General features: G+C 49.2%; 7 protein-coding genes across 10 annotated transcripts; 4 read left to right on the forward strand and 3 right to left on the reverse strand.

Moving 5' to 3' along the window:
- Positions 1 to 280: 280 nt before the first annotated feature.
- LOC120903352 (acetyl-coenzyme A transporter 1) lies at positions 281 to 3,603 on the forward strand. 2 transcript variants are annotated; one of them, XM_040312754.1, is made up of 4 exons: positions 281 to 477; positions 689 to 979; positions 1,173 to 2,375; positions 2,456 to 3,603. In XM_040312754.1, exons 2-4 carry the CDS (start codon positions 761 to 763, stop codon positions 2,639 to 2,641), a joined length of 1,608 nt encoding a protein of 535 aa, XP_040168688.1. In that variant the 5' UTR covers positions 281 to 477; positions 689 to 760; the 3' UTR covers positions 2,642 to 3,603. The 2 variants fall into 2 exon arrangements, with proteins under 2 accessions (XP_040168688.1, XP_040168681.1); XM_040312747.1 differs by having other exon boundaries at positions 282 to 477; positions 681 to 979.
- Positions 3,604 to 5,022: 1,419 nt separating this feature from the next.
- Positions 5,023 to 9,691, reverse strand: LOC120903335 (importin-4-like). The gene is made up of 6 exons (XM_040312710.1): positions 9,280 to 9,691; positions 6,425 to 9,004; positions 6,115 to 6,338; positions 5,909 to 6,041; positions 5,639 to 5,816; positions 5,023 to 5,533 (listed from the first exon to the last, which is right to left on the reverse strand). The coding sequence occupies exons 1-6, from the start codon at positions 9,331 to 9,333 to the stop codon at positions 5,409 to 5,411; spliced, it is 3,294 nt and encodes a 1,097-aa protein (XP_040168644.1). The 5' UTR covers positions 9,334 to 9,691; the 3' UTR covers positions 5,023 to 5,408.
- Positions 9,692 to 11,279: 1,588 nt separating this feature from the next.
- LOC120903349 (probable ATP-dependent RNA helicase Dbp73D) lies at positions 11,280 to 14,141 on the forward strand. The gene is made up of 4 exons (XM_040312733.1): positions 11,280 to 11,394; positions 11,464 to 13,210; positions 13,279 to 13,452; positions 13,515 to 14,141. Exons 1-4 carry the CDS (start codon positions 11,372 to 11,374, stop codon positions 14,064 to 14,066), a joined length of 2,496 nt encoding a protein of 831 aa, XP_040168667.1. The 5' UTR covers positions 11,280 to 11,371; the 3' UTR covers positions 14,067 to 14,141.
- A 230-nt stretch (positions 14,142 to 14,371) lies between these two features.
- Positions 14,372 to 17,629, forward strand: LOC120903369. Its single transcript, XM_040312781.1, has 2 exons — positions 14,372 to 15,945; positions 16,025 to 17,629. Exons 1-2 carry the CDS (start codon positions 14,886 to 14,888, stop codon positions 16,114 to 16,116), a joined length of 1,152 nt encoding a protein of 383 aa, XP_040168715.1. The 5' UTR covers positions 14,372 to 14,885; the 3' UTR covers positions 16,117 to 17,629.
- Positions 14,511 to 24,132, reverse strand: LOC120903387. 3 transcript variants are annotated; one of them, XR_005739589.1, is made up of 3 exons: positions 23,786 to 24,132; positions 22,723 to 23,446; positions 14,511 to 14,521 (listed from the first exon to the last, which is right to left on the reverse strand). XR_005739589.1 is itself a non-coding variant. In XM_040312802.1 (2 exons), the coding sequence occupies exons 1-2, from the start codon at positions 23,819 to 23,821 to the stop codon at positions 22,167 to 22,169; spliced, it is 237 nt and encodes a 78-aa protein (XP_040168736.1). In that variant the 5' UTR covers positions 23,822 to 24,131; the 3' UTR covers positions 22,146 to 22,166. The 3 variants fall into 3 exon arrangements, 2 of the variants coding, with proteins under 2 accessions (XP_040168736.1, XP_040168743.1); XM_040312802.1 differs by lacking the exons at positions 14,511 to 14,521; positions 22,723 to 23,446 and adding an exon at positions 22,146 to 22,367 and having other exon boundaries at positions 23,786 to 24,131; XM_040312809.1 differs by lacking the exon at positions 14,511 to 14,521 and having other exon boundaries at positions 22,288 to 23,446.
- On the reverse strand, positions 17,601 to 21,960 carry LOC120903328 (probable RNA helicase armi). Its single transcript, XM_040312702.1, has 3 exons — positions 21,756 to 21,960; positions 21,418 to 21,671; positions 17,601 to 21,348 (listed from the first exon to the last, which is right to left on the reverse strand). Exons 1-3 carry the CDS (start codon positions 21,940 to 21,942, stop codon positions 18,106 to 18,108), a joined length of 3,684 nt encoding a protein of 1,227 aa, XP_040168636.1. The 5' UTR covers positions 21,943 to 21,960; the 3' UTR covers positions 17,601 to 18,105.
- Positions 24,133 to 24,371: 239 nt separating the features above from the next.
- LOC120896879 (protein arginine N-methyltransferase 7) lies at positions 24,372 to 26,601 on the forward strand. Its single transcript, XM_040301383.1, has one exon. It carries the CDS (start codon positions 24,492 to 24,494, stop codon positions 26,562 to 26,564), a length of 2,073 nt encoding a protein of 690 aa, XP_040157317.1. The 5' UTR covers positions 24,372 to 24,491; the 3' UTR covers positions 26,565 to 26,601.
- Positions 26,602 to 26,718: the final 117 nt, after the last annotated feature.

Here is a 26,718-nt window from a genome sequence, read left to right on the forward strand (position 1 = left end):
CATAAAACATTATTTCAGCTCGGCAGAATATTATGATCAGTAAATTTAATTGAAGCAAACGAAAGAGTGCTTTTAAATTGTTATAACTGTTTTTAACATTTACAGAATATTATTCAACTCAATGTATGACCAAAATAAGCAGATTTCTTGTACACTTTGGCTCTTCGTGTTTCATCCATAAAGCCAGCTGTCAACTGCCAACTGTCAAATCAGCTTCAAAATGACAATAAACAAATCCACTTTCTCTCTTTCCGCTCGCTTGCATTCTCTCGTACTCTCTCCCTCTCGCTCTCGCCACTTTCCACGTACCATTAGCCGTGCCACAACCGAAACATTGCATCTACGTTCGATTCTGTTTGCACACCGATGTAGCCAGAATAATGCTAATCACAGTTTTCCCTTCCATTGTGCAAGCTATAGTAGTTAAAGCTAGCTAAGCGAACGTACTGCTAACAATTGTTCGGCACCAGATCACAGGTACTGGTGGTGGTTTGATCAGGCAGAAATGCGGTACGGTGTTGAATGTGAAAAAAGAAAACAACATCGTCAACCGTTCCCCCTACTTGTAGTGACGTGTACCTGGCGGGCAACGTGAACTACAGTTCATGCTTACAACGAGGTGCAGGTTGTGTGTCGCTCAATAAATGATTCTAAAGTGCTGCTCTTGCTTTCTCCGCTAGCAATCCAGTTTACGAGGAAGCCACGGGGACACACCGCATCGTTCAAAGCAAAAGGGCGTGTGTAGCAGAACCAAAAGGCAATGAGCAATCGGCGCAAGAAAACCGATCGGCATGATCACGAAACGCTTCTCCCGCCGGTCGATGCCGACGAGGAAAAGCACGAAAAAAGTGACCTGCGGGGTGACTGGGGCAACATTGCCATCCTGTTCTTTCTCTACCTGCTGCAAGGCATTCCGATTGGACTGGCCTCGGCCATACCGATGTTGCTACAGAACCGTGGAGCAAGCTACAAACAACAGGTAGGTGGGTGGATGGGTGGCTGGGGGCATATGCGGGTAACCGCAAACCCCTTATCATAGTAGGCTTATCATGATTGATGTGTAGAACCATATCCTCCGCCAACTATGATTGGTTATGCAAGGCAGTGTGGACATTGCAGCACGTTTGTTTTGCGCTACATTTTCTACCCTTTTTCCTCTCTCTCTTTTCCAGGCTGAATTCAGTTTCGCTCACTGGCCGTTCAGCTTAAAGCTGCTGTGGGCCCCGATCGTAGATTCGCTGTTCTGGAAACGCTTCGGACGGCGAAAATCATGGCTCATTCCGACGCAGTACCTGATCGGCATATTCATGCTGATACTTTCGCTGCACGTGAACCGTTGGCTGGGCGCGGAGACCACCGACACCGGTGGCGACGACCATGCCACCGAGCAAACCAGCACACTCAACATTCCGCTACTGACGGTCATCTTTTTCATGCTAAACTTCCTCGCCGCCACGCAGGACATTGCCGTGGATGGGTGGGCGTTAACGATGCTGAAGCGCTGCAACGTTGGGCACGCATCGACCTGCAACAGCGTCGGCCAGACGGCGGGCTATTTCCTCGGGTACGTCGCCTTCATGGCACTGGAGTCGGCCGAATTCTGCAACAGCTATCTACGCGCCGAACCCGCCCCGGAAGGGTTGGTCAATCTGTCCGGTTACCTGTGGTTCTGGGGGTTGGTGTTTTTGGTTACCACCACGCTGGTTGCGCTTGGCAAACGGGAACTATCGCCCAGCCTCGATCGGGGCCACGAGGAGCACCTGGAGCTGGACATCAAGCAAACCTACCGCCTGCTGGTGGACATTATGAAGATGAAACCGATTCTGACGCTGGTAGCAATACTGTTGACAGCTAAGGCAGGGTTTGCTGCCTGTGACGCGGTCACCTCGCTGAAGCTGATCGATGCAGGCGTACCGAAGGATAAACTGGCCCTGCTGGTTGTTCCGCTCGTTCCACTGCAGATTGTACTACCGTTGGCAATCAGCAAGTATACGGCCGGAACGCGACCGATGGAAGTGTACCTGAAAGCGATCCCGTACCGGATAGGGCTCACGCTTGCGGCGGCCGCCATCGTGTGGATAACGCCCGCCATCATACGCGATCACCACGTGCCGTACTATTACTACATGCTGCTGTTAACGAACTACGGGCTGTACCAGATCGCGCTGTACAGCATGTTCGTGGCCGTGATGGCGTTTTTCGCTCGCATTAGCGATCCCGCCGTCGGGGGCACCTACATGACGCTGCTGAACACGCTCAGCAACCTCGGTGGCAACTGGCCCACGACCGTCGTACTGTGGCTGGTGGACTATCTTACGTGGAAGCGGTGTTCGAACTCGGCGGATAACGATTGTTCGGATGGAGCGCTAAAGGATGTAAGAAATAATCCGTTTCCTTTCGATTGCAATTGTACTGTTGTGCTAAAAACAGTTTACTCTTCCTTTTGCTTTTACAGGCTTGCAGTGCCGGCGGTGGCAAATGCACGATCACGATCGATGGGTATTATATAGAGATATTTGTCTGTCTGCTGTACGGGCTCGTGTGGTACCGGTGGGGCAGTGGCAGGATACGTCAGCTACAGGAACTTCCGCTCAAAGCGTGGCGCGTAGCGCGCAGAGTTCCACGCACGCACAGCAGCTAGCAATTAATGCAATTAATATGACAATTCCATTAATGTGTGTAACGTGTGTACGGGGAAAGGGGTAAACAAGACGAACTGTTGGATATGTGCGGTTTTTAAAAACCCGAAACAAAACGAAAAACATGCGATATGGTTTTTTTTAGGGAAAATTATACTACAACAAGTTTTGTTTTTGTTTTATTAATTTAAACACAATTCGCTTAGCGTAGTCATATACAGGACAAATTGATAGAGAGAGATAGACAAACAGAGAGAGAGAGAGAGAGAGAGAGAGAGAGAGAGAGAGAGAAGAGGGTACATTTTTGTGTACAATCCCACCTTTTTTTTGCTGAAACGTAGAAGAAAAAGCACAAAGATCGCGCTCCTTCGGGTGCGGTAGATGAAAGAGTCAGCTAAAACCGTAAAAGGAGACACATCAAATCAATCTATCAACCTACAGTCAGTTGCTTTATTTCTGTTGCTATTATGTTTTGTTAGTATTTGCTTTCATTCCCACCTCGGGTGCGGTCAGGGGTAGGAAACAAACAAAAAAAAACGAATTCTGTCCACACCGAGGTGCTATTATTATGATGCTCCTTATGTTCTCCGGTCGTGCAATAGTATATTCCGTGGCGACATCCACAGAAACCACAGTCTAACACTTGTGTGTGAGTGAGTAACAGTAGTGGAAAATAAAACAGTTCAAATGTTTTAATAGTACCGCAAACTTGGTTGGTTTTGAAACGCTTTATTGACCCTTCCCGTGCCCTGTCCTTTGCCGTTTAGCAATCGCGGAAGCCATTATTGTCATCTCGTTAAGTTAAGAAGCAGTGCAAAACAACAAAACCGCACCGTGCAGAGTACGACGGCGTGTGGGCCGAGCAGCAGTATGATTTTAAAATAATCCATTGATTTAGTTATTCACTCCAGATGACACAAACACAAGACACATTCAATAAACAACAGTAAAGCCGCATTCTTAACACGCTTTGTTTCTCTCCTCGAGCAGAATTAGTGCTAACATAGAAAGGTTGATATATAAGAAGTATATGCGTCTCTTTGCTAAATTGCCTTTCTAGCTTTTTTTCTACGTCTCTTTCGTTATTTTTTAGTTCTATCATCCCTAGCCTTCTTGCTTTCCGCCTGTAGACGAAGATGAAACACTTTTTTATCACATCGTCTGCTAGCCCTCCCCGTTTCCCGGAAAAAAGGAAAGAAAGATCCGAGAGCAATACAATACGAAAAACGGCTATTGACGGCTACTTCATTTGAATTTCTACTGCATTACAAGTATACGTTAGGTATCTAAGTTCTGTTTGAGCATGTGTGTATATTGCTAGGTGAACATCTAACATTTCGCTTTTGCAATGAACAAATATCTATTTCGTTTTTCGGCATGTGGACGTAATGTTGGCTGGCCGCTACATTGCAAACGACACGCCAGCACCGACCGAGGAGAGGTGGTTTGTTCATTATCGTTATGCTTCTGTGATTTCAATAGTCTCCTGTAAATTATACCCAGACATCGCTTGTTCCTTAATTAGTTTTCTAATAAATGCAGATCGTTACGGACATACGCGGGTGGCGGAATAGTATCCCAGCTGTATAATAGCTGTCTATGTGTTTAGTTCTGGCCGGTAAAGTGTAGTGAACATGACGCTTTTCGTTAAGCAAACAAAGCAAGGAGGAACGAAGTGAAGAAGAGAAGAAGGGGTTAATGCAAAAGGTCGTGTTAGAGGAGGTCGCAAAGAAAGGGCATGAAAAGTTACTACTACCTGGAGCTGTGTAATATAGCGCCAGTGTTTTAGAGTTCAAACTTTTCCATATAATGTGTATTTCTATTAAAAACTTATATCGTCTTGGACGAGAGCATGCATACGAACTTAAGCACTACACAATATGATACGCGAGTAGATAAATTATACGGTTAGTAGAGAAACACAAAAATAATCATGCACGCTTATATAGTTCCTTTTGCACGCAGAAGGAAAAGTACTTTTACATGTGAGGAACTTGTGCAAAAACTCGTGCCAATCGAGGTGCAGGGGTATAACAACGAAAGTAGCTAACTCGTGCCGTGTGCCGGAAGGCAAACGGGAACAAATCATACGCTCGTACGCCTTGTCAGGAGTACAATGAATATGAATTTTCAAAGAAACAGGGATCCAAAATAACAATGAAACTTGTTTGTCTAATAGTCTAGATTTCAGCAATACACGTAGACGGATTAGTTAGTGTAATGGCGGTTCAGTTCATTGACGATTGGAAGGAAGCTTCTAAAACATTCTCTCTTTCATGGATGAGTTACGAGAGTTGGTGATAAACACCGTGGGTTCTCTACCCAAGGCGACCTAGGCCGGACGTGGACCGTCTTCAATGGCGAACTTTAAAAAAAACGACAGTTCGAGAGAAAGTGGGAGAGCAATCCACAGCCTTATTGTTTGCATGAACCATTTTCCATCACATTGTCACTCGGACAGTTGGAAGAAGGTCTCACGACATACTCTTCATCCATGCATCCTTTCTACTAATCTTCAAATTCTACTAATTGAATCTCCTCTCTCTGAAACTAAAGAACGATCTCGGACGACCTAAAACTGTCCCTACCTTCTTTTTTTTTTTGCTTTTGCGCTTCCCCACGTGCACTGCCTGGTGGTTAGTGAAAACACTTGCCTCTCTCGATTCCTTTCTACTTGCTACTATCCCGTTTCATGCATGTATTATGCAGCAGATATGGATTGATGTACGTGACGAACAGTTTGCGCATGAAATGCGGCTTCGCTAATTTCTACTGCAGCGAAAGCGTTTGCACAAACTCGGCAGCCTCGGCGCTGCTGCGGATCACCTCGGCGAACTTGTCCGGGAAGTCTTTGCTGATCTGTTTCACCAGATTGTGCACCAGTTCGCGGCATTCTGTAAAAGGGTGCGAAAAAAGTCAAATTGAAATGGTATTGACCTCCGCGGACAACTGATTACCGATCATTGTGGACTCTCCTCCCCAGTGTAGCTCCCACTTACCTTCAGTGTCATACTCCTTCTTGCAAAGCACCTGCAAACCAACCACCAGAATGCGGCACAGCGCCGGTATTAGGTTCTCGTCGCCCTGCTTGTACAGCAAATCAAGGCACTGGAACACGGCCAAATTTTCGGTAAAATCTTCACGCAATGGAAGATATTCAACAAACACCGGGAGAACCTGAAATGAAATGGAAAAATGTAAAAATTTGATTAATGAACGAGTCATTACATTTTCCACAGCTCCACAGAATAATCCACCCATTAACGTACACTTTTCAGCGGCACCAAACTGCAGTTGGTAATAATGAGTCGTGCTAGGGCCCCGCACAAGTTGTCCAGTGTGCCGGCATGCTGTTCTTTGGATACGAGCTGGGAGAGTGCTGCCATAATTTGCGGATAGTGACTGCAAGAATAAAGAAAACAGGTCATATAGTATAACTACAAAAAAAGGCCAAACACATTGATCACTTGCTTACCCGAAAGTGCAATCCTTTCCATGCTTCACCATCTCTCCCAGTCCGTACACCGTGTTGCTGCGTACCTCGTTGTTGCGGTCCTGTACGCACGACAGAAAGATGGGCAGCAGCGTGTCGATCCAGTTGCGGTTGAATTCCTTCAAACCTTCAAAGCATTCCGCCAGCACGCCGATCGCAAAGGCACGCTGCGAGTCGCTCGTTTCATCCTTTTGCTTGGTCTTTTCCTAGTATGTTACAGCAAAAGAACCATATCATAAAATCAAACGTTCGGAATCAAAGGCTTTCGATAAACTGCTCGCAAGTGACTTACAATTTTTTGAATAAAGTATGGCCACACGCGTCCAAAGTAAACGGCAAACTCTTCCGCCGGCAGGGCACGACCAAACTTGGGCAAAATGTCACCAGCCGACTCGAGGATGGCCTCGTCGTACTCGCTCTCTTCTTGCTCCTCATCCACCGGCTCATCGAACTGGCAGGCAACCTTTCCATTCAGCACGTCCACAATGCAATTAAACACGGCGTCCTTCTGCCCGTCGGCCTGGAACGTGGCCGCACCGACCTCCTGCAGTATGTCGCTGAACCCATCCAGCGCCGACATGACGACCGTGCGCTCCTCGTCCGTACGGATGATTTCGCTCAGCTTCGGCACCAGAATCAGGATCGTCTGGTGGACACCCTCCATGTTGCCCAGCTGGTGCAGTGCCACCACAAACTGTTTGACCGCGTCGATCGACGCCTTCCGAATGTCCTCGTTCGGGTGGTTCAACAGTTTGTAGATTTCCTCAAACGCCGTCTGTATGAACGGTGCAAAGGCGGGCCCCGTATGCTCGGCAAACTCCATCAGCGCCAGAATCGCTTCCTCCTTTTCGTCCATGTACGCGTTTTCGATACTATACCCGGCGATATCTTCCTCGTCCTCTTCCTCATCGCCGACCGAGTTTTCGATGTCGAACTCTTCGTCCTCATCGTCGCCATCGCCGGAACCGTTCGTACCTGCCAATGCACCGTTCGCCAGGATGGCCATATCGTCCCCGGCGCCCTCCTTGAACGTCGGCACGATGCCTTCCGAGCTGCGCACGCTCTCCAGCATTGTTTCGACGATCTTGTTCAGCGAACCCGACATGTCCTCCTTCACCGACGAGGCCATCGAGGCGAACAGATTGTAGCAGCTGCGCCGCAGATCCGGATCGTTCGATTCGTCCATCATCGTCAGCCCCATGTTCAGCGTGTCCACGGCCAGCGGCAGGAAGTTGTCCTTCCCGATGGTACGTACCAACGCCGCAAACGTGTCGATCGCCTGCGGGCGAAGCGTGCAGATGTCCTCGTCGTCCGTCTTCACCAAGTACAGCTTCAAACAGTCGATCAGCCGGGGAAAGTACGGCAGCATGTGCTCTTTGGCGGCGCTGGCCGTGGCCGCAATCGTTGTCAGCGACAGCTCCCGCAGATGGACGCTGTTACGGGTGTCGAGCGATTCGAACAGACGCTCCATCAGCATCGGCAGGTAGGGCGTCACCTGGTCCTCTAGGTTCTCGCACGTCGTTTCCAGCGCGTAAAACACACGATCGATGTGGGGCGGTTCCTTGCCGCCCGATCGGATCTGAAGGCACAGCTGCTGCAGAAACTCGAACAGAATGGGCAGAATTTCGTCCGCATGTTGCGAAATTTCCGGCTGCAAGTGTTCCGAAAACTGCCCAAGCGCAAACAGCGCCGCATTGCGTATCATCACGTTCTCGTCCGTAATGCCGCGCTTGATCACGTCCACCAGTACGCGCAGGTACTTGCTACAGATGTGCTCGGAGCAGCCCTCGGCGATGACGGCGATCGATAGGTAGGCCGCCTTCTTCGGGAGCGGATTGTCACCGGCCAGCGCCGGTTCCAGCAGTGCCATGAGCGGTGGAAACAGCTGCTTCGGCGGAATGTGCAACGCCAGCACATCGAGCGACTGGGTGGCGCAGGTGCTCGGCGTCGACACCTCGTTGCTGCCGAAGTACTCCTCATCCTCGTCCTCCACGTCGGGTGCTACGCTCATCAGCGTGAACAGTGCATTCACGATCGGTTCCACCAGCTTTTGCTTGATGATCATTTTCTTCTTCAACCGCACCAGCCACCCGATGAAGGTAATCGTTTTCACACGCACCGAGTCATCTAGCTGCGTGTTGCCAGCCATCTGCAGACAGAAGTCAATCAGCAACTTCATATGGGGCGACAGCGTGCGGGACGACTCGTCGGCCAAATTCTCCAGTATATCGAACGCCTCGATGAACTTGTACGAGTCCTGCTCGGCAAAGGCACTGAGCGCCTTCAGCACGTACGGTATCGAGTCCTGGTAGGTCTGTTCGATCTCTTGCCGTCCCGGAATGAACGGGACCAGATGGGACATGCCGAGCAGGATGTTGTAGATTACCGGCGTGGCCATGTTGCCACTCGCCTCCGTTGCCGTGAGCGCGGTTGAGAACAGCTGGCAGACCATCTCGATGTGGGGCATGAACTGATCCGGCGCCACATCCGTCAGCGTGTTGAACACGGACGAACCGAGTTCGCTCAGCTTCGGATCGCTCGAGCTGGTGCTTTCGAACATGAACTTGAGCACCTCGCCCATCCAGCCGTCCTCCTTTTCGGCCTCATGCTTCACCAGCACTCCGACAAAGCCGGTGATCGCGTTTCGGACCGACTTTTCCGACTCGTTTACGATGGCCTCCAGCATGCCCTTCTTGATGAGGGCTTGCGTTTCTGCCGGCACCTCTCGCCACGCTCGCAGCTTGCCCAGATGCTTTTTCAGCAGCATTGCCGCGTACTGCCGCACCTGGGGATCGGTGTTGGTGACACATATTTCACACAGCTGGGGAATGGTTTCCGGTTTCTTGAAAGCTTCCTTCAATTCTGCCGTGGCCTACCAAGATGGAAGAGGGGGCGACAAGACATAAAAGACATATAAATTACCATTCTAATTTGAATGAAAAAGTTTTCCGTTACAACGTGCGGCGGAACGCACTGCCAACGAACAGGAAGCTTCTCGAAACAGGAAATTGAATCATCCTACGTTAACATGTCTACCGGTGCAACGGAAACTACCGGGGTGGTATACTAAATTAATCACACACGTACGTCTCTCCACGTCCACGCAACCCACCTCGCCGAATGGAGTTTCCATGGCACCGTGCTTACCTGCTGTATTAAATCGTTGTCGGCCACTAGCAGATTTTTGATGGTTTGTTCCATTTTGTGATGATGGGGCTGAACCTTCGCTAGGGTTGGTTTGGAAAAGTTGGAACAATTCACACTTCGCAGGCCGGGGAGTAAAATGTGTCTCCGACTCCTTCTTCCCACAAAAACGTTGTTTTTCGTACAATTTGGTATTTGTCGTACCGTGAATGCAGTGCAGCAGAGCAAATGCTGCAAGAAACGCTCTTTGCACAACGCTTTTCTTCTTCACCGGAAGCAATCCTTTGTTCAGCGTGAAATTCCGATCGCCAGCGTGCCAGCCTCTGCGTGTTCAGAATACTGCGAATTTGCACACTTCTCTCCGGGAGCGCAAAGATCGTGCAGGGACTGAACTTTTTTGCAGCCTGCTTTAACCTCACTTTTTGCACACGTCAAATGCCCAAGGAGCACTGCCCAAAGAACAAAATTTGACACCGCGATGTTGCACAAACAATTTAGGGTAACTGTACCAGTTTTCGGCAGTGTACCTATTTTCGGCATAGTAGCTAAAAACGTGAAATTCTGCACAAATGCGGTAAAAAATTTCACAAAATACAATTTTGCAGTGAAACTGTACTTATTTGATATTCACATACGAAGTTTCACACCATTTCATTTCGTATTTTCCAAAATATCAAATAAATTGTGCTTTTTTCGGCAGCTTTGCTGTCAGCCAATCGTTCGGCAGGTTTTGTGATTAAGAGAACCAGAACAGTAAAACAATGAAAAAGTGATGTATATTAAAGATTTTATGCTTATTTAATTTATTCTAACTTGTTCGGAATTTTAAAAACACGATAAACAGGTTATTTTTCACTTTAAATGCTGCCGAAAATAGGTACACAGTAAATGTTCATTTTTGACAGCTCAATGTTGTGGGCTCCTGCCGAAACTCGGAACAATAACACACTTTGAATTTGGCTGAATATTCCTTTTAAAATTGATCAAAACACTACAATGCGTATGTCGACACATAATATGACCTTTCTTGTACCAAATATCACCAATTTTACGTTAAACAATGCACTAACTTAAGAGAAAAATAAATATTTGTAAGCCAGTTCGCACCGTACGCTATAACCATCAAACTGTCAATGGCTGCTCTGTTTAAACGTCGCATCAAAATGGCTGTCAAATCGGGCCAAAATAAGCAACATAAAATTATTAATTAAAATGCTTTTTAACACCAATCTTAGGAAAGTAAGAGTGTTAAATTGCTTTAAACATTTTTTTGTACATATTCACATTGGTACAAACATTTTCTGACCCGTATTCGCGCTGCCGAAAATAGGAACACAGCCTGCCGAAAATAGGAACAAACTGCCGAAAATAGGAGCAAAATCAATGTTTGCATTTTCGCGAATATTTATGAAAAAAGGATTTGAACCGGCAAATAAAAAATATTGTAACATACTATGATAGTTTATCAACCAGAATAACAACACTTTCAAGAAAAATAATGAAAAATATTGATGTGTGAGCAATTTTTGTGAAACTGCTGCACTAGCCTGCCGAAAACTGGTACAGTTACCCTAATTTGCTTGCAATATGATGTGATGATATGATGAAAAGAAAAAGTAAGTTGAAATAGTTCTGAGGATTGAAATTTTCCAACTTTTTCACGAAATGCTCCAAAGCATTCGAATGTCCTAAATCTTGCATAATTTTTCTCTGAATTTACTCGGAACCAGGTTCGGAATCAACTCCCACACTGGGGTAGGTTCGTAACCAGTTGTAGGATATGAATTGACTCGGTTTCACTCAGCCGGAAAAAATAGACTTGTTTTCTGTAAGAATGCGTTGAATTTAATCGGTATCAGAATGAAAAAAAACGTGTTTCTTTTGGTGTTTCGTTTCGAGGCCAGCTCCACGAATTGTTCCCGGACAATTGTCATGTAGTCAAATTAGATGACAGATTGATGTGCGCAAAATGCTACCTGGAAAAGGTAATTTGGTTCATTGGGTATAGGGATGCCGAAATAAACAAACGCACGTGTTGGTTGCCCGATAATTGGAGCTTGAGCCCGGTCGTTCACCGGACTACCCCGCATCAGCGATGGAACTTTTCACCATAAATCGGTATGTTTTGTGGTATACTTTTACATTACAGCTGTGCAACGTGTAATTTTCATCTCTCCCTCTACACAGGTACGATGAGACCAAACTCAACGAGGATGCTGAGAAAGCTCAAGAAGAACTTATTCTGCAAAAGCTGCAGGCCCGTAAAGAAAAGAAAGCGCGTTTAAGGACATCTCAAACTGCTGCGGAACTCCAGGAAGCTGCAACCCATTCATCTCAATCGCCAGTAAACACCGTTGCCCATGAATCCTCAGACGAAACCGTCAACGGGGGTGCTCCTGCCGACGGAACAGAGAATGGCGAGCAGTCGGATGAAGAACGTACCGAAACGCAGAACGGTACAGAACAGGATGCTGACGAATCAGCCTCAAATAATGACAACAACGAAAAGGTCCTAAAAACGGCTGGAGCAAAGCAGTTGGGCGATTTCATTGTGCTGGGCGGCGATAAACTCCACCGCCTGAAACAAACGGACGAAGTGCTTCCGCCCTGGCTGTCTCATCCCACGATCATTCAGCACGATCTTTCCGCCAAGGGACCGTCGATAAAGCAGCAGTCGTATCTGGATAACAGGATCAAAGCCAATCTGAAAAGCATGGGCTTCAAGCGATTGTTCCCGGTGCAGGAAAAGGTCATTCCCTGGATACTGGAAGCTCACCAGAAACCGGCCCCCTTTTGGCCCCGGGATGTGTGCATATCTTCGCCGACCGGTAGCGGCAAGACGCTTGCCTTTGCCGTGCCGGTTGTGCAGCTGCTGCTGAAGCGAGTTGCGCCCGCAATCCGTGCGCTGGTCATCCTGCCCGTGCAGGAGCTGGCCGAGCAGGTGTTCCAGGTGTTCCGCCAGCTGTGCGAAGGTACGAACATCCATCCCGTCGTCCTTTCGAGAGGCATGCAGCTCGAGGCGGAGCAGCAAAAGCTCGTCAAATACTGCAACGGCGAGTACATGCCGAAGGTCGACATAGTGGTGACGACGGCCGGTCGACTGATAGAGCATTTACACTCGACCAAGGGGTTCACGTTGCGTCACCTGCGCTTTCTGATCGTGGACGAGGCGGACAAGGTGATGAATCAGATACAAAACGATTGGCTGTACCATCTGAACAAGCACGTCAAGCACGAGTCGGACGAGTATCTGCTTGGCCGTACCGCCGATCTGCTGTCCCAGAGTGAGTTGTTCGATCGGGCCCGGCAACCGCACAAGCTGCTCTTTTCCGCCACCTTCAAGCGGGACGCCGAGAAGCTGAAAACGCTCAAACTATTCCACCCGAAGCTGTTCACGGCAGTGATCGACCCACAGGAGCGAACCATGATGGCGCAAAGCACCGCTACCACGCAAGCAGCGGAACCACGGCGGGGCAACTTTGCCGGCCAGTACACGACACCGGCCGAGCTGAAGGAATGCATTTGCTTGACGGAACAGCGCAGCAAACCGTTGACGCTGTACGGGCTCATTCGTGAGAACGGGTATCGCAAGTTTTTGGTATTTACCAACGGCATCAACACCTCCCATCGGCTTTCGTTCGTGCTGCAGCGCTTGTTCGGCACGGACATGGTAATCGAGGAGTGGTCCTCGTCACTAAGTCCCGCGACCAGGAAAAGCGTGCTGAACCGGTTCAGTTTGGGCAAGGTGAATGGAATCATCTGTACCGATGCGCTGGCCCGCGGTATTGACATCGAAAACATTGAGGTGGTCATCTCGTACGATATGCCGAATCACATCGATAAGTACATTCACCGTATAGGGCGTACAGCGCGAGCTGGTCTGCGCGGAACTGCCATTACGTTGCTGGCGGAAGACGAAAAGAAAAAGTTTAATGTAAGTGTTGTATGCGACAGGAACCAGCTGAATGATTAACCCACTAAAATGGTTCTCTTTTTATACAGGCTCTTTTAAGGGAAGCTAACAAAAGGGAGCTTGAAACGATGGAGGTTAGTCCGTCGCTGGAGGAAGAGTTTGCCGCCAAATACGCGAACGTATTGAACGATTTACGCGAAGCGCTGGAGCTTGAGACGGAAGTGATCAACAAAATACGCAAAGGAATATCGATCGGGAATATAGTAAGAATTAACGTGACAAATTGAGAAGCTGTGATGATACTTTATTTGTGCTTCTTTTTCAGACGAGAGTCAACTTACTGACGAAATTGAAAGATCAAGTCGACATTACGTATTCAACGGAGATAATAAAAACGCTAAAAATTCTGCCAAAAAGCTGGACCAACGAAGAGATAGAGCAGAGGGCGATGCAAGGAATGCCGAAGAAGAATAAACGCAAAGCAGAAAATATTGGTGTTGACCAGCCGAATGGCGATGGTAGTGCGGCTGAAGTAGAAGTAGGAACAGAAACCACGGCCAATGGAAAGGTCAAAGGGAACAGGAAAAAGCGTAAAATTAATGCTGCTCCTGCTGTATCGGGTAAAGAGTCTACCGCAAACGACACCCCACCAACAACTGGAGATAGCGGGGCGACAAAGCAAGCAGCAAAACGTAAGCGAAAGAAGGCAAAGTTATCCACTGGCGTTGCGAATGGAACTTCAATCGCGAATGGCAATGCGGTAAAAAGTGTGAAAAGTGCAGAGAAGCGATCAGAATTGGTCGACGAAGGAAAGGTTAAGAAGAATCGTTGGAGAAGTAATGCGCCGAAAAGTGGTGCAGATAAACCAGCAAAATAGGCGCATTATGTTTTGTAGGGTTGTAACATATGCAATTTCTTAATAAAGCTTATGATCCATGTATGTAAAATTAAATCTCAATGCTAACAATGGAAGCCCTAGTGCAAGGAAAATATGAACAATTTATCATGATAAAAGGTGCAACTTCTGGCTGATTGACATCGTGCGTGAAATATAACTGTCATTTTAAACCACTGCCATTGATGAGTACCAAACCAACCCGCATAAACAGCACAAAAATTGTCCCCCTTTTGGTTCGTGTAAAAACAACTCACACACACACAACCCATAGCAGCATACGTGCGTATTGCGACGAACACACAGCCGTAGTGCGAGAGGTGCAAAAACATGACAGCGTTTAGTGTTTGTTTATAATCGATTCACACCAGGCAGCAGCGACCAGGGCAGGATGAGGCCAATACAGTGCTCACCCGCATAAAAGATTTCGTTTTGCACTCTTTCCCGGGGCGAGAAGCAACATTGGCCAGCAATTGGCAGCCTCCTGGTGGTGGCTCTAAAAATAAGAAATTCACTCACCGAGGGGGAGCGTGCGTGCGTGCGTGGTATTGGTGATGCTTCCGAACTGTGGCAAATTTTGGCAATGTCATTCGAAGGTTTCCTGCCCTAGGTGAGGTGGAGCGGAAGAAGTGAGCTGCACTTTTGCAGCTGCTGCAAAATAATTACGTTCTAATTGCACGTCCTACGCGGCGTAGTGTTCGCGTACCAGGAGCGGGTCCCCTCCCTTCCCTCCCGTGTCGTGCTGTTGTTGCCGTTTCTGTGTGCGCGCGCGTCGTGTGTGCTTCCCCGACCCGTTCTCCGATGGGTGACGAGCTGGACATGAACTTTGGGGGATTGCGGGACAAGAATGAGATCATCCGAAAGTACGTGGATAATCTGAACCGCCTGCGGGTGCTGGCCGCACGGCGCGGCCAGATCAGCGAGACCGAGTTCAACAACTACCTGATCCGGCACTACTTCCACAATAACAACATCATCAACTACATCTTCGACAAGCACACGAGCCGCACCCTGCTGAAGACGGTGATCGAGCGGAAGAAGAAGATCATCAACTTTATCTTCGTGCTGCTGACGCTGTTCGTCGTGTTCTCGTACAAGCACGAGGTGTCGACGGTGGTGCTGCGCAACATCCAGAGCTTCATCTACCCGGGGATGCGGTTCTGGCGGAAGGCGACCGTACCGATCATCGCGTCCTATCCGGCACTGAGCGAGTACTACGACGAAAGCTGCCTGCTGACCAATCCGTACTTTCAGGTGGAAAACCTCAACTGTGATCCGTGCGCGGACGTGGCCAACGTGCTCGACTTTACCTCGGTGCCGAACGAGGTGCCGCGCTCGTCGCTGGTCGCCTCGGCCGCCGTCAATTATCCGTACATCTTCAAGACGCAGAAGGAGCTGGTCGACATCGGCAGCCTGCAGGCGCTGGTCGAGCAGCACCGGTCCGTCTTCACCAAGGACGCGTACCGGGTGCAGTCGACCGACGATGCCATCCACAATCTGGACGATCTGTTTCGCGTGTTTGCGAACGTGAGCGAGCGCACCGCCGGTGGCCAGGGCGGGGGTTCCACCATGGGGACGCGCGAAAGCCACAACGTGTGGCGCTGCAATCGGATGGAACCGGCCCGGCTGTTGCGGCGGTTGTTTCCCCGCCCGAACCGGCTGCCGGCGACGGGCGTCAGCTTGGAGCGGTTCCTGCTAATCGACACACCGCAGGCACCGCTGTACAGTGTGCCCGATGCGGAGTGTGCCAACATGTTCGTGATTCAGGGCAGTGGCAGCAGGACGTTTATGCTGCGGCCGACGCAAGAGTGTAGGCACCGCTGCCGGACACTTTCCGTGCGATTGCCACCGTACTATGGACGTATGTATTGCTCGGCCGAGTATTCGTGCTTTAAGCCTTTCTGTTTAATCGACTGTTTTATGTTCTTTGCTGCTTTTAGTAATTTACAACTGGTGGTACTGGAGGCCAGTATCGTTACCCGAGTTCACCGCCAAAACCCCATCGATTAGCTATGTAGGCAGTTATTGCTGAGAGGTGCGGCGTCGTCCAGCACAATGCGCACCATTTGCGCACCTGAACCTGATATGAAGCAACGGAACCGATTTGCATTTATAGCAAGTTGCAGAATAGGATTCTTTCTTTTCGCTGCGGCGTGTTATGGGTCAGAGCGTTAGCGTTACTAGAGAGAAAGAGAGAGAGAGTGGCCGAGTCAAGGAAGAAGCATTACGCGTCCTTTTGTACGCAAGAAGACAACCGGAATTTCCAAAGAGTGCATAGAGAGTAGGAGAGAGAGTAGGTCACGTTTGTGTTGAATTAATTTGATATTTTATAATTCTTTTGCGCATTAATGCACCTTGTTTGGAACCAAAAAGAAAGGAGAGAAAAGATAAATTTAACTTAGCGAGAGAATCTACAAAAGGTGATTCAACCCGCGAGCCTAACTAACGTAGGTAATACAATAGAGCAAACCCCCCTCCCCCAGTAAATGAGATGTTGTATATATATAAGTAGGAATGAGTGTATATTATTATATATCAAAAGTGAACACAAACGCATATACCTAAAGAGCACACTCATAATCTAATAGCGCATACCGGCATAAGCCGCAGCTAAAGGCACAAAGTGAAATCGAACGATTGTTTTTTTCTTCTGTTTGTAGCATACCCTCTGGATTACACGGAAGTTGCACAGTGTAATAGAAAGGGAAAGCTCCTTCTCCAATTAATTTAGAGTACTGCTCTATTAATCAGCAACCGGCTTCCAATTACACACGGTGGGAAAGATAATGCAGATAGATAGCGGGATCCGGGGGTGTTTGATGTGATGTGTGCATCGTTATGATACTTGTTTGCAAATGAAACGTGATTAACGAATCGTAAAAAACACACTGTAGAAGGTTTTAAACCAAAAAAGAAAGAGATTCTTTATGCTCCACTACTGGTAGAGAGACTGGCAAATTGGGTTTTTCCTTTTTTAATATTACTAATGCATAGGTATGTATTATTTTTATAGAATAGAAACGAATGCTGATTGTGAATGCGTGTAGAACGCGAAACGCAAACAGGAAACGGAAGTATTTATTGCTGTCTGTGTGGTGAGGGTAGGAGCGTGCGGCTTTTTCAAAATTTACAACAGAAGAGCTATGCAGATGAATTGTTGGCTACGCTACACCACATACACATACACATAAGGTTCAACATTTACACCTGCAGAAGGGGCCACATACACTCAGTTTCGATGTGCGAGCCCTTGGAGTGGCATTACAGTTTAAAGGCGAAATAGAAGGCACACAAGAAGTAAGGTGTGTTGCAGTAAACCAAATGCAATCAAACGATGAAGCAATTCAAGACGGCCATAACAGAAGGAGCGACGAATCGCTTTTCGCATAAAATCCAAATGCTCGTGTTTTTTTGGGGAAGTTTTTGATTTCTTTCCAGCAAATTAGCGTTAGTGTGTATTGGTCAAGGTTAGGTCATTTTAGGAACTGATGTAATCAAGAGAAAACGACCCAATGATTAAATCTCTACAGGATTGCCACTATTTATTTCGTCCAACGTGTCATTTCTTTTAGAAGATGGTAAGCTCTTTGTTGCTTAGGTTCATTACACAAATTACGGATATATTTGCAACAATTTCCTCCTCATGTATTTCCGCGTGTCCCTAAACCAACACGGTAGAATGAGCACTATTAAAGAAAACCCGAACAGTTAAGGAAAAAGATGACGTAGAGTGCATGGGAAATGGGGTAACTGGTCTGATCAACCGCGTGAAGCGAAATTCTTTGAGAGCAAATCGAAATTAACAATAGTATAAATCTTATGTTACATACAACAAATTGCGGTTTTCAGCAAAGAACCAAACACATTAAACTAAAGTGACATGTAGAGTGAAAATACGATCAATTAAAATTCAACTCAATTCTAACACTGTCCAAAATCTCCTGGTAGCTTTTCTCTCGAGTTTAAAACGTATCGGAATTGCCGTAGTGTTACATTGTTTGTTCACCTGCCGTCCACCGTTTTAGTACTGATACTCATCGTCTTCGTCGTCGTCGTCGTCATACTGGCGCTGTAAATTATTGCCCTCACGGCGCGTGGCCGATGAAACGTTTCGCAAAATGGCCGACCCGAGCGTACACCCACAGTAAGTGCCATCGTCCAGCGCTCGTTGTAGCACGCGCATCCACGTTTTATCGGTGGCCAGCAGCTTTGGATTGCCGATTACTATCAGCGCCACTTTCGCGCGAGACAGAGCTACGTTAATGCGCTTGGGGGCCGAGATAAAGCCAATCTTGGTGTTGGAATCGTGTGCGACATAAGCACTGGATGAGCGAACCGTCGACACAATGATCACTTTGCGCTCCTGGCCCTGGAATTCTTCCACCGAGCCAATCTTGGGCGGTTCCAGCATGGCCGCATCGAATGTACGCCGAATGCTACGCACCTGCATGACGTACGGTGTGATAATGCCGATATCGGCCGGACCACATCGTCCACCGCGGTACAGCCGTTCGACGATCTTGTGCACCATGCACGCTTCGGACGAATTAAACCAGGACGGGCTGTCCGGCGACTGTTTGTTCGTGCCGTCGATGCCACAGAAGAAGAACCCTTTGCGCGTGTCCTCCGAGCCGTCGGACGGCTTGGGAAGCTTTACAATGTCCCGAATAGCAGCGAGCAGCTGGACGTCTTCGTCGGAGACGTCCTTCACGTATGGCTCGAGCGCACTGTCGTAGAACATATCGTTGTACAACGACAGCACGTTGGGGATCGATCGATAGTTGATGCGCAGCAGCGTCACCAGCCGGGGATCGTAACCGGCCGTATCGCCAGTGAAGCGCTGCCGATCGATCGAGTACAGCCTCAGGCTGAGCAGCCGCTCCAGCAGCGATAGGTGGCTGGTCCAAGTCTGTTCCTCGTTAAAATGAACCATCGGGCCGAGCTGCTTCGGATCGCCAACCAGCGTAACCGACCCGACCGTCCGGCTCACCTGGCAGATGGGAATGAGAACCTCCGGTTCCAGCCCCTGGCCCGCCTCATCCACGATGACGTGCGTGAAGTGGTTCGGATCGAAGTGCATCATCATCAGGGAACCGATACCAAGGCACGTGCTGATCGTGACACGGTGCCGTCCAATGTGCTTCGCCTGGAACTTCATCCGCAGTCCCGACTCGGTCACGAGCACATCGCCGAACGTGCTACGCTCTTCGGCCACATCGACCGTGGCACAGTACTGCGCCAGATGCTCCGGAACCGCTTCCCGCTCGACCTGGCTCATGGCGACCAGCCGGATAAAATCGCCCGGCTCAAGTACGCCTCCCCGGGCCAGCCGCTCGGTAATCAGGTAGGCCGCACTGTTCGACGGTGTGACGACAATGAGCCGCGCGCTCGGCACATTCGCTATCAGCTGGTGGATCAGCTCCACTATAGTGACTGTTTTGCCCGTGCCCGGCGGTCCGAAAATGATGTGCGGCATGGGACGTGCCTCGCCGCGCAACACATTCACGATCGCCTGCTTCTGGTAGCGGTTCAGTGCTGCGTTGCACCACGGCAACACACGCCCTTTGGTACAATCTCCCTCCATGCTCTCCTCCAGCACCAACTCGCCGCGCGCGTTCAATCGCACATTCAGCACCGGCTCCTGCACGTTGATCCGCTCCGGGAACAAATAGTCCAGCCCATGGGTCAGCTGCATTCGCTTGATGGCGTGATGCTGCTTGCGGAACGAGCTGCGACCGAACGTGAACTGTATCGCGTAGCTTTCCCCGTTGTAGCGCGAGTGGAACGTCTGGTCGAACTTGATCAGCACGCGGCTGTGCAGTACGCGATGTATCACGCCCTGATAGATGGTGGAGTCGTTCGTCCAGGGAGCTGTGGCACGCACACAGTCACCCACCAGGATGGAGGGCCGCGCCTCGGCAATATTCGCGACCTCCAGCGCGAGAAAGCTTTCCTCGGGCGTAAAGTGGGCCCGATCGAGGTCGTGCTTGCGGAACTCGATCTGTAGCCGGATCTCCTCCAGATGGATGAGCGTTTTCTTGATGCGGGCGTAGTTCTTCGGGGACAGCTCTTCGCTCAAGCAGTAGGGTGGGCGCTCGAGCGCATTGCACACCTCAGCACGGCTCGGTGACGTCAGGATCAGATCGTACAGCTCCGACGGCACGTTGTAGGAGGGCATTGGATTAGCGATAAAGTTCGCCCGCATACCGATGCGCGGCCCATTCAGGACCGGCCCCGGGGCACGTCGCATATTTAGCAATGCCAACTGCTTCTTGCAGTATGACGACTTCCCATTGTATCCGCCACCAACATTGCTGCCGATGGTGTTGATCCTCGGAAGCTTTCCATTCAATGTCTCCTGCCCTACCGTAATGCGAAAGATGCGACCGATGCGGAACGATCCGCCGAAGCACCAGATGCAGCTTTCCTCATTCCGCCCGAACAGACCTGCGCCCGTTATCTCAAACTCATACTCAACCGATTCGCCCGGAAAGAGGTACGACTGCGTGTGTGCGAACGGCGACTTTAGACATACCTGGGGCGCTTCACTTCTCGGGGGTAACATCTTCAGTATCTTGTGCTGCTTCCGGGATTCATTTTTTATCACAACCTTACGCAGCTCCCGATCCTGTCCGTCCTTCAGGGTCACATCGAAGTCACCGCTAATGCTGATACCGTGCTTATCCGCCCACAAGCTGCCAGCCCGTTCGTCCGAACCATTCCTAACCAATCCTCCACCGGTTTCGTTCGTTTGGTGCGATGGTGCTGTGGCCATATCGAGCGTTTTCGTTACACCGGCAGCAAGAAGCTTCAAGTTGATGCAGCGCAATCGCACGTGCTTGTTTTCTACTGCTCGAAATTCTACCCGGTCACCCTTTCCCGGCCGATAGTCGGTGAGCGTTTCCATCATAAAGATAACGGTTCCATTCGTTGTAGTGCGGATCTCACCACCGTCCTCCTCCAGGGCAATAATTACACCGGTACCGTTGACGATGCGACTCGGTTCAATGGATTCCACCTCCAGCACTTCGCCCTTGAAGTCGACAAACTTGCCATCCATCTGTACCACGCAGGCGAGCGTAACGTAGTCGCCGAGTGCCGGTACAAACGTCATGCTTGTTTTGTCGATGTTCACACTAATCGGATCGCCGGCATCCGTTTCCACGGTTAGGATGTCACGGTCCTTCCCAATCACGGTGCCCGGTTCGCGGCGTCGATTCTTCTTGAAGTACGTGACGGTGGAAGCTGTATCAGCCGGTTGTGTCTAGGATAAAGGAACGTTCCAATAGAATGTTCAGCTCCACGCAGCCAATCTTCGCATCATTTCACTCACCCAATCTTCTTCTTCAGCCGCAGCAGCAGTACCCGTACCTCCATGGTTCCAGACGTTGTCGACTACGGAAAGGACTTTAACCACTTTGGTGGAAACTTCACCCGACACCGGATCCGTTTTACGATTGGCAAGAAACTGAAGCTTGGTGTTCTCTTCCACGTGTTTGGCCGCTTCCGTATTTTTAAGCATAGCCCTCGGCACGAAGTAGATTCCGTCGATGATGAAATAGTCCGCCTTCACTTCGGTTATCGTACCTGCAAGGAGTGATAAAGGAAGGGAACATAAGAAAAAAATCAGTCAAAATTATCGCTTCCTCGCGTTTGGGTTGCCATAGTTACCTGTCGTTTGGAAGCAATCAGTTGGTTCCATCGCCTGTTTGACAATTTCTGCTTTGATCTCTTTGCTCTCCTCATCTTCCTGTTGCAGTTTTTCTTCGCACTGTTTTATTCTTTCCGCCAGCGACAGCTGCTGGTCGGACGATTTCTCGAACGCCTTACGCACAAACCATGCCGTGAGACGAAACATTTTGTCGCCAGTTTTGTGTTACGTTTAAAAGCAAAACACGCCAAAGGAGCTCAAAGCAACATTAATTTGTACAACCGAATACTGAAACACTAAAAACTACGAAACGGCGCTTCGAAGCGCTATGAAGGAATTTCTTTTTTTTTAATGATAAAACATACGCTAAGCGTGGAAAATTGGCTGCATTGGGATAATGGCATTCATAAGGCAGACCAGGGCCGCACCAATCAATTTTGGCCGAGGATCTTTTCCACCGAATCGTACTGCCAGTCCGTTTCCTTCACGTAATTTAGCTCCTTGCGCAAGCTCTGCAGACGATTGGCGTGATTTTCGAGCTGCAGATTGTTTTCACACATGTCCACAAAGATGTAGAACGTCACACCGATGATACCATCCTTTGACGGGGACAGTTGCTGCTCGACCTTTGACTGTTTTGGGGAAAAGATGATTGGGAGTTGGCAAACAAACATTTTTGGAAAGAGAAAGAGAATGTAATTTAAAAAAAGAATCATATCGGCCTTCCACCTGTTCGGGGTATTACCGACAGATGCTTGATACTTGCACGAACATTATTCCGCAGCGATCCGGACACGCCCTAGAGCGAACCAACGTAAACTGCCCACCTTACCTTGTGCGTTTAAAATAGCTAAAAGCTTGGGAAATTGTCGCATTAAGTGTTATCATTACAGTAGCGTACATTGGTGAGGACATTTTTTTCATCAAAATATCGTTCAAATAATCGTTCAATCATCAATCTTTGGGCGAGAGCTAAGATGAGGCCACACTTACCGCGACACGCTTCTGCAGCATTGCGTTCTCATTGCGCAGTGCCATCACGAGCTCATCGTTGCGCCGCAGCATGGTGACCTCCAGCTTGAGCTCCTTAACGTAGTCTACCGTCCCTTTCAGTATGGTGCCCTTGTTAACGCGCCCATCCTTGCCATTCAGCTCGCTGCTCGATCCTTCCATGTTTTTCGGTAGCAGCGTGCCCAGCTCCTTGATTTTATCGTTAATGTTGAATCGACGACGCCGCTCAACTTAAATAAAACGGTCATTATTCGATATTATGCCCGAGAGAGAGAGAGGTGCCGAAGCAGCAACAAGATCGTTCGTTGCAGCTTGGTTTATCGAACCGTCAAAAATCGTTGCCACACAATTTGCCTTCAAATACATTGATTGCCCGATACGTTACATTAACGCACGCGTATCATCCAGAGCATTAAGAGTAATATTACTTGTCCGCCTCACTGTCTTACCAACCGCTGCCATCGCTATCATACAAACCAAACCAGCCGCACGGGCACTCAATCCCTCGGGGATCATCGTTTGTTCCGCAAACGTCTCGACTGGTCCCAGGGCAAGCAAAGGGATGGGCTGGCAGCGAACACACGATGATCGACTGATTCCAACCGCCAAAAAATGCTGCTACTGTACGGGTCTAATGGATCGGCCTTCATACCGATCAGCATTTACCACAAGTTGCTTTCGGATGGGGAAGAAAGCCATTCTGCCCGGGTAAACGATAAAGGAGCAAGATCAGCAACTTGAATAACCTCAAAAAAACAGAGCGCAATGAACCGACGAAGCACATCGATCGAGCGAAGGGGGTTAAGGAATCGTACGCCATTCAGGCGTGATGAGCATGAGATGTACATGTGGATGCGAATGTTAATGCAATGAGAGTATGCCAGCCAGTACACACAAAGTTGTGGATTATTTTAGTCTCTACATCCTTACACCACTGCGGAATAGATGAATGTTCGTGCAAGAGATTCCCTATCTCCTTCGCTTGCGGAAAGCTTAAGCGAAGAGCGACATTATTCGTCCGACCACGCTTGCTACTTACGATGGCTTCCTTCGTTGTAAGATCGCTGCTAGACATATTTCCGACGTGAGCTTGTAAATCTGCTGAACAAGATATCTTGCGCCGATCAAATTTCCGGAACTTTGCAACGCTAAGCAAGCATTCCCGTTATACGAACTTGGACATTGTTGTTTCTTTTTGTTCTCAACAATAGATATCGCTTTCGTCAGGAGGACAGCTTCTGTATTGGGAGACTTAGATAAGTGCAGGGCAGTGGACGTTCGGGAAGCTTATTTTAATCAGAGATTTAATGATATCCGGACAGCAAATATGCACACTCGCCATTGGCTGCGGTTGACACGATTGTAACCAAAACGAACGGGATGTGAAGGTGATGTCATTCTGCCCAAATTGACAGCTCAGCTCTGGAAGAAAAGAATTTTTTTTTTTTTGCACAAAATATTATGGAAAATGGTTGTTTAGTTGTTTCAATTTTTCTTTCCTCTCGTCATTTTATGTTTATTTCTATTAATTTTATGTAATTTTTTTTATTTTATTGCACTCCACAACCAAGGTAACGAGAAGCAATATTTGTCAACGGTACACACCTGTACCTGTGAGTATCTTATAGTTGACACATGTGTGTGAATACATCCATGCGTATGTGTGGGTTGCATGTAAACAAAACGTTGCGTTTGCAGCACGATACGGTTTCAGGAGCAGAAATAATTGTGCATTGCGGTACTAAATGGAGGACACCTTCCAGGACAGCGCTTCGGAGGATGGGGGATTCGATCTGCGGCAAGAGATAGCACGCAGCGCGTTCGCCGACATGTGCCACGACTGGGAGCGTAATCAGAAATACGACCGAGCGCTGCAGCTGACGATAGCCCGGCTGCACGCGGCAGGCCAGCAAGCGCACGTGCTGGACATCGGTACGGGCAGTGGGTTACTCTCGATGATGGCCATCCGTGCCGGGGCGGACAGTGTGGTTGCGTGCGAAGCGTTCCGCCCGATGGCCGACTGTGCGGAACGGATCATTGCGGCCAACGGAATGCAGGACCGGATACGGTTGGTGAAGAAACGGTCAACCAAGGTGACGGTCGGTCCGGGACAGGATATGGAGCGGCGCGCGAACGTACTGGTGACGGAACTGTTCGATACCGAGCTGATCGGCGAAGGCGCCCTCGGTACCTACCGCCATGCCTTACAGCATCTGCTGACGGAGGATGTGCTGACGATACCGCACCAGGCTACCGTGTACGCGCAGGTGGTCGAATGTCCGCTGGCCCTTAGCTGGCAACAACTGAAGACGCTCTCCAATGCCGACGGTGATATTCTGCTGCGAGTACCGCCGGAAGTGGCGACCTGTCGGGGATCGAGCGCTGTATTCGACATCCAGCTGAGCCAACTGCCTGCGGGTAGCTTTAACGTGCTAACCGATCCGGTTCCCGTGTTTAAGTTTGCCTGGAGCAATCACCAAGAGCTGATCAATGATCGGTGCGAGCAGAGCGTATGTCACGCCCGCACGGCCGGTTTTCCGCAGGCCGTATTTATGTGGTGGGACCTGTCGATGGACCGCGAGGGGGACGTGTTGCTAAGCTGCGCGCCGTACTGGGCTCATCCCGAGCATGAGGCACTGAAGAAGAAGCACTCCGACAACGGTTTAAAACGACGGTTGCCGGAGGGAAACTATATTCCCTGGCGTGATCACTGGATGCAGGCGGTATACTTTTTACCCCCGCTGAAGATTCCACTTCAACGAGGCCAACAGTTTGTGCTGCAATCCTACCACGACGAGTTTTCGCTATGGTTTGGCGTTGGAGAGCAATCGGTCAAAGAGCCGCTCACTGCACCGCACTGCACTTGCGGATGGCACATAGCGCAGTCCCGGTCGCGCATCGGTCAGCTCAACGATAGTCTGCGCAACAAGCGGTACCTGAACTACTTTGAGCGAGTGTTTTCGAGCGACTCCGTTGTGTTGGTGCTTAGCGAGGGCTCGCTGCTTGGACTGGCCGCCGCCCGGATGGGTGTGAAGCAGGTGCTGCTGTACGAACCGAACGCAATCTCCCGCCGCTGCATGGAAGCGTTCGTGGAGCATAACAGTGTGGCCAACGTTCGGTTTCTTCCGTCCGCCGATGCGCTGGAACCGGAGCAAGCGGCAACCATCACGCACGTGTTTGCGGAACCACACTTTCCTTCCGCGATCTTACCGTGGGACAACTTGCACTACGGAGATTTGCTGAAGAACCTTCGGCCGTTGCTTCCCGCCAACATGACGGTGATTCCTGCATCCGGCACACTGTACGCACTGCCGGTAGAGTTTGTGGATCTGTACAAAATAAACGCTCCGCTCGGCCGTTGCGAAGGGTTCGATCTGACGCTGATGGATCAACTGATCGACCAGCACTCGACGTTTGCGGACTCACCCGTCGAAGCGCAACCGCTGTGGGAGTATCCATCCTTTCCGCTGGCCGGAACGACTCGCCTGATCGAGATCAACTTTGTGAAGGACTTCGAACAGTCTAAACTGGAGCGCGGCGAGTTGTGCGTATCGGAGCCGGAGCGTTTGAACGGGATAGCAATATGGATCGATTGGCATCTGGACGGAAGTCACAGTCCGAAAACTACCATATCGAGTGGGCCGCTAGTTCCGGTTGAGGAATCGTCCGATGAGCCTACCAGGTGGAACACAAACTGGCGACAAGGCGTGCATCTGCTGCGGAAAAACCCAAACCAGAAGGGAAGAATTCCGTGGTCGGTGAAGTTTAATCCCGTGTTGAGCAATGTATACTTCCGATTTGATGAGGAGGAGCAATAAATTGGTATGCTTCGTGTTCGAAGTGCATAAAACTGAAGAGTGATAAGGCAATCACTTTTTGTTACTGGGATTGATTCAAATGGAAACATGTTTAAATGGCAAAAGTGATAAATCATAGATAGAACATAGTCGTAAAGCATACATCTAGTGATAT

The sequence above is a fragment of the Anopheles arabiensis genome, chromosome 2, assembly GCF_016920715.1.
Source record: "Anopheles arabiensis isolate DONGOLA chromosome 2, AaraD3, whole genome shotgun sequence".
Classification (NCBI taxonomy): domain Eukaryota; kingdom Metazoa; phylum Arthropoda; class Insecta; order Diptera; family Culicidae; genus Anopheles; species Anopheles arabiensis.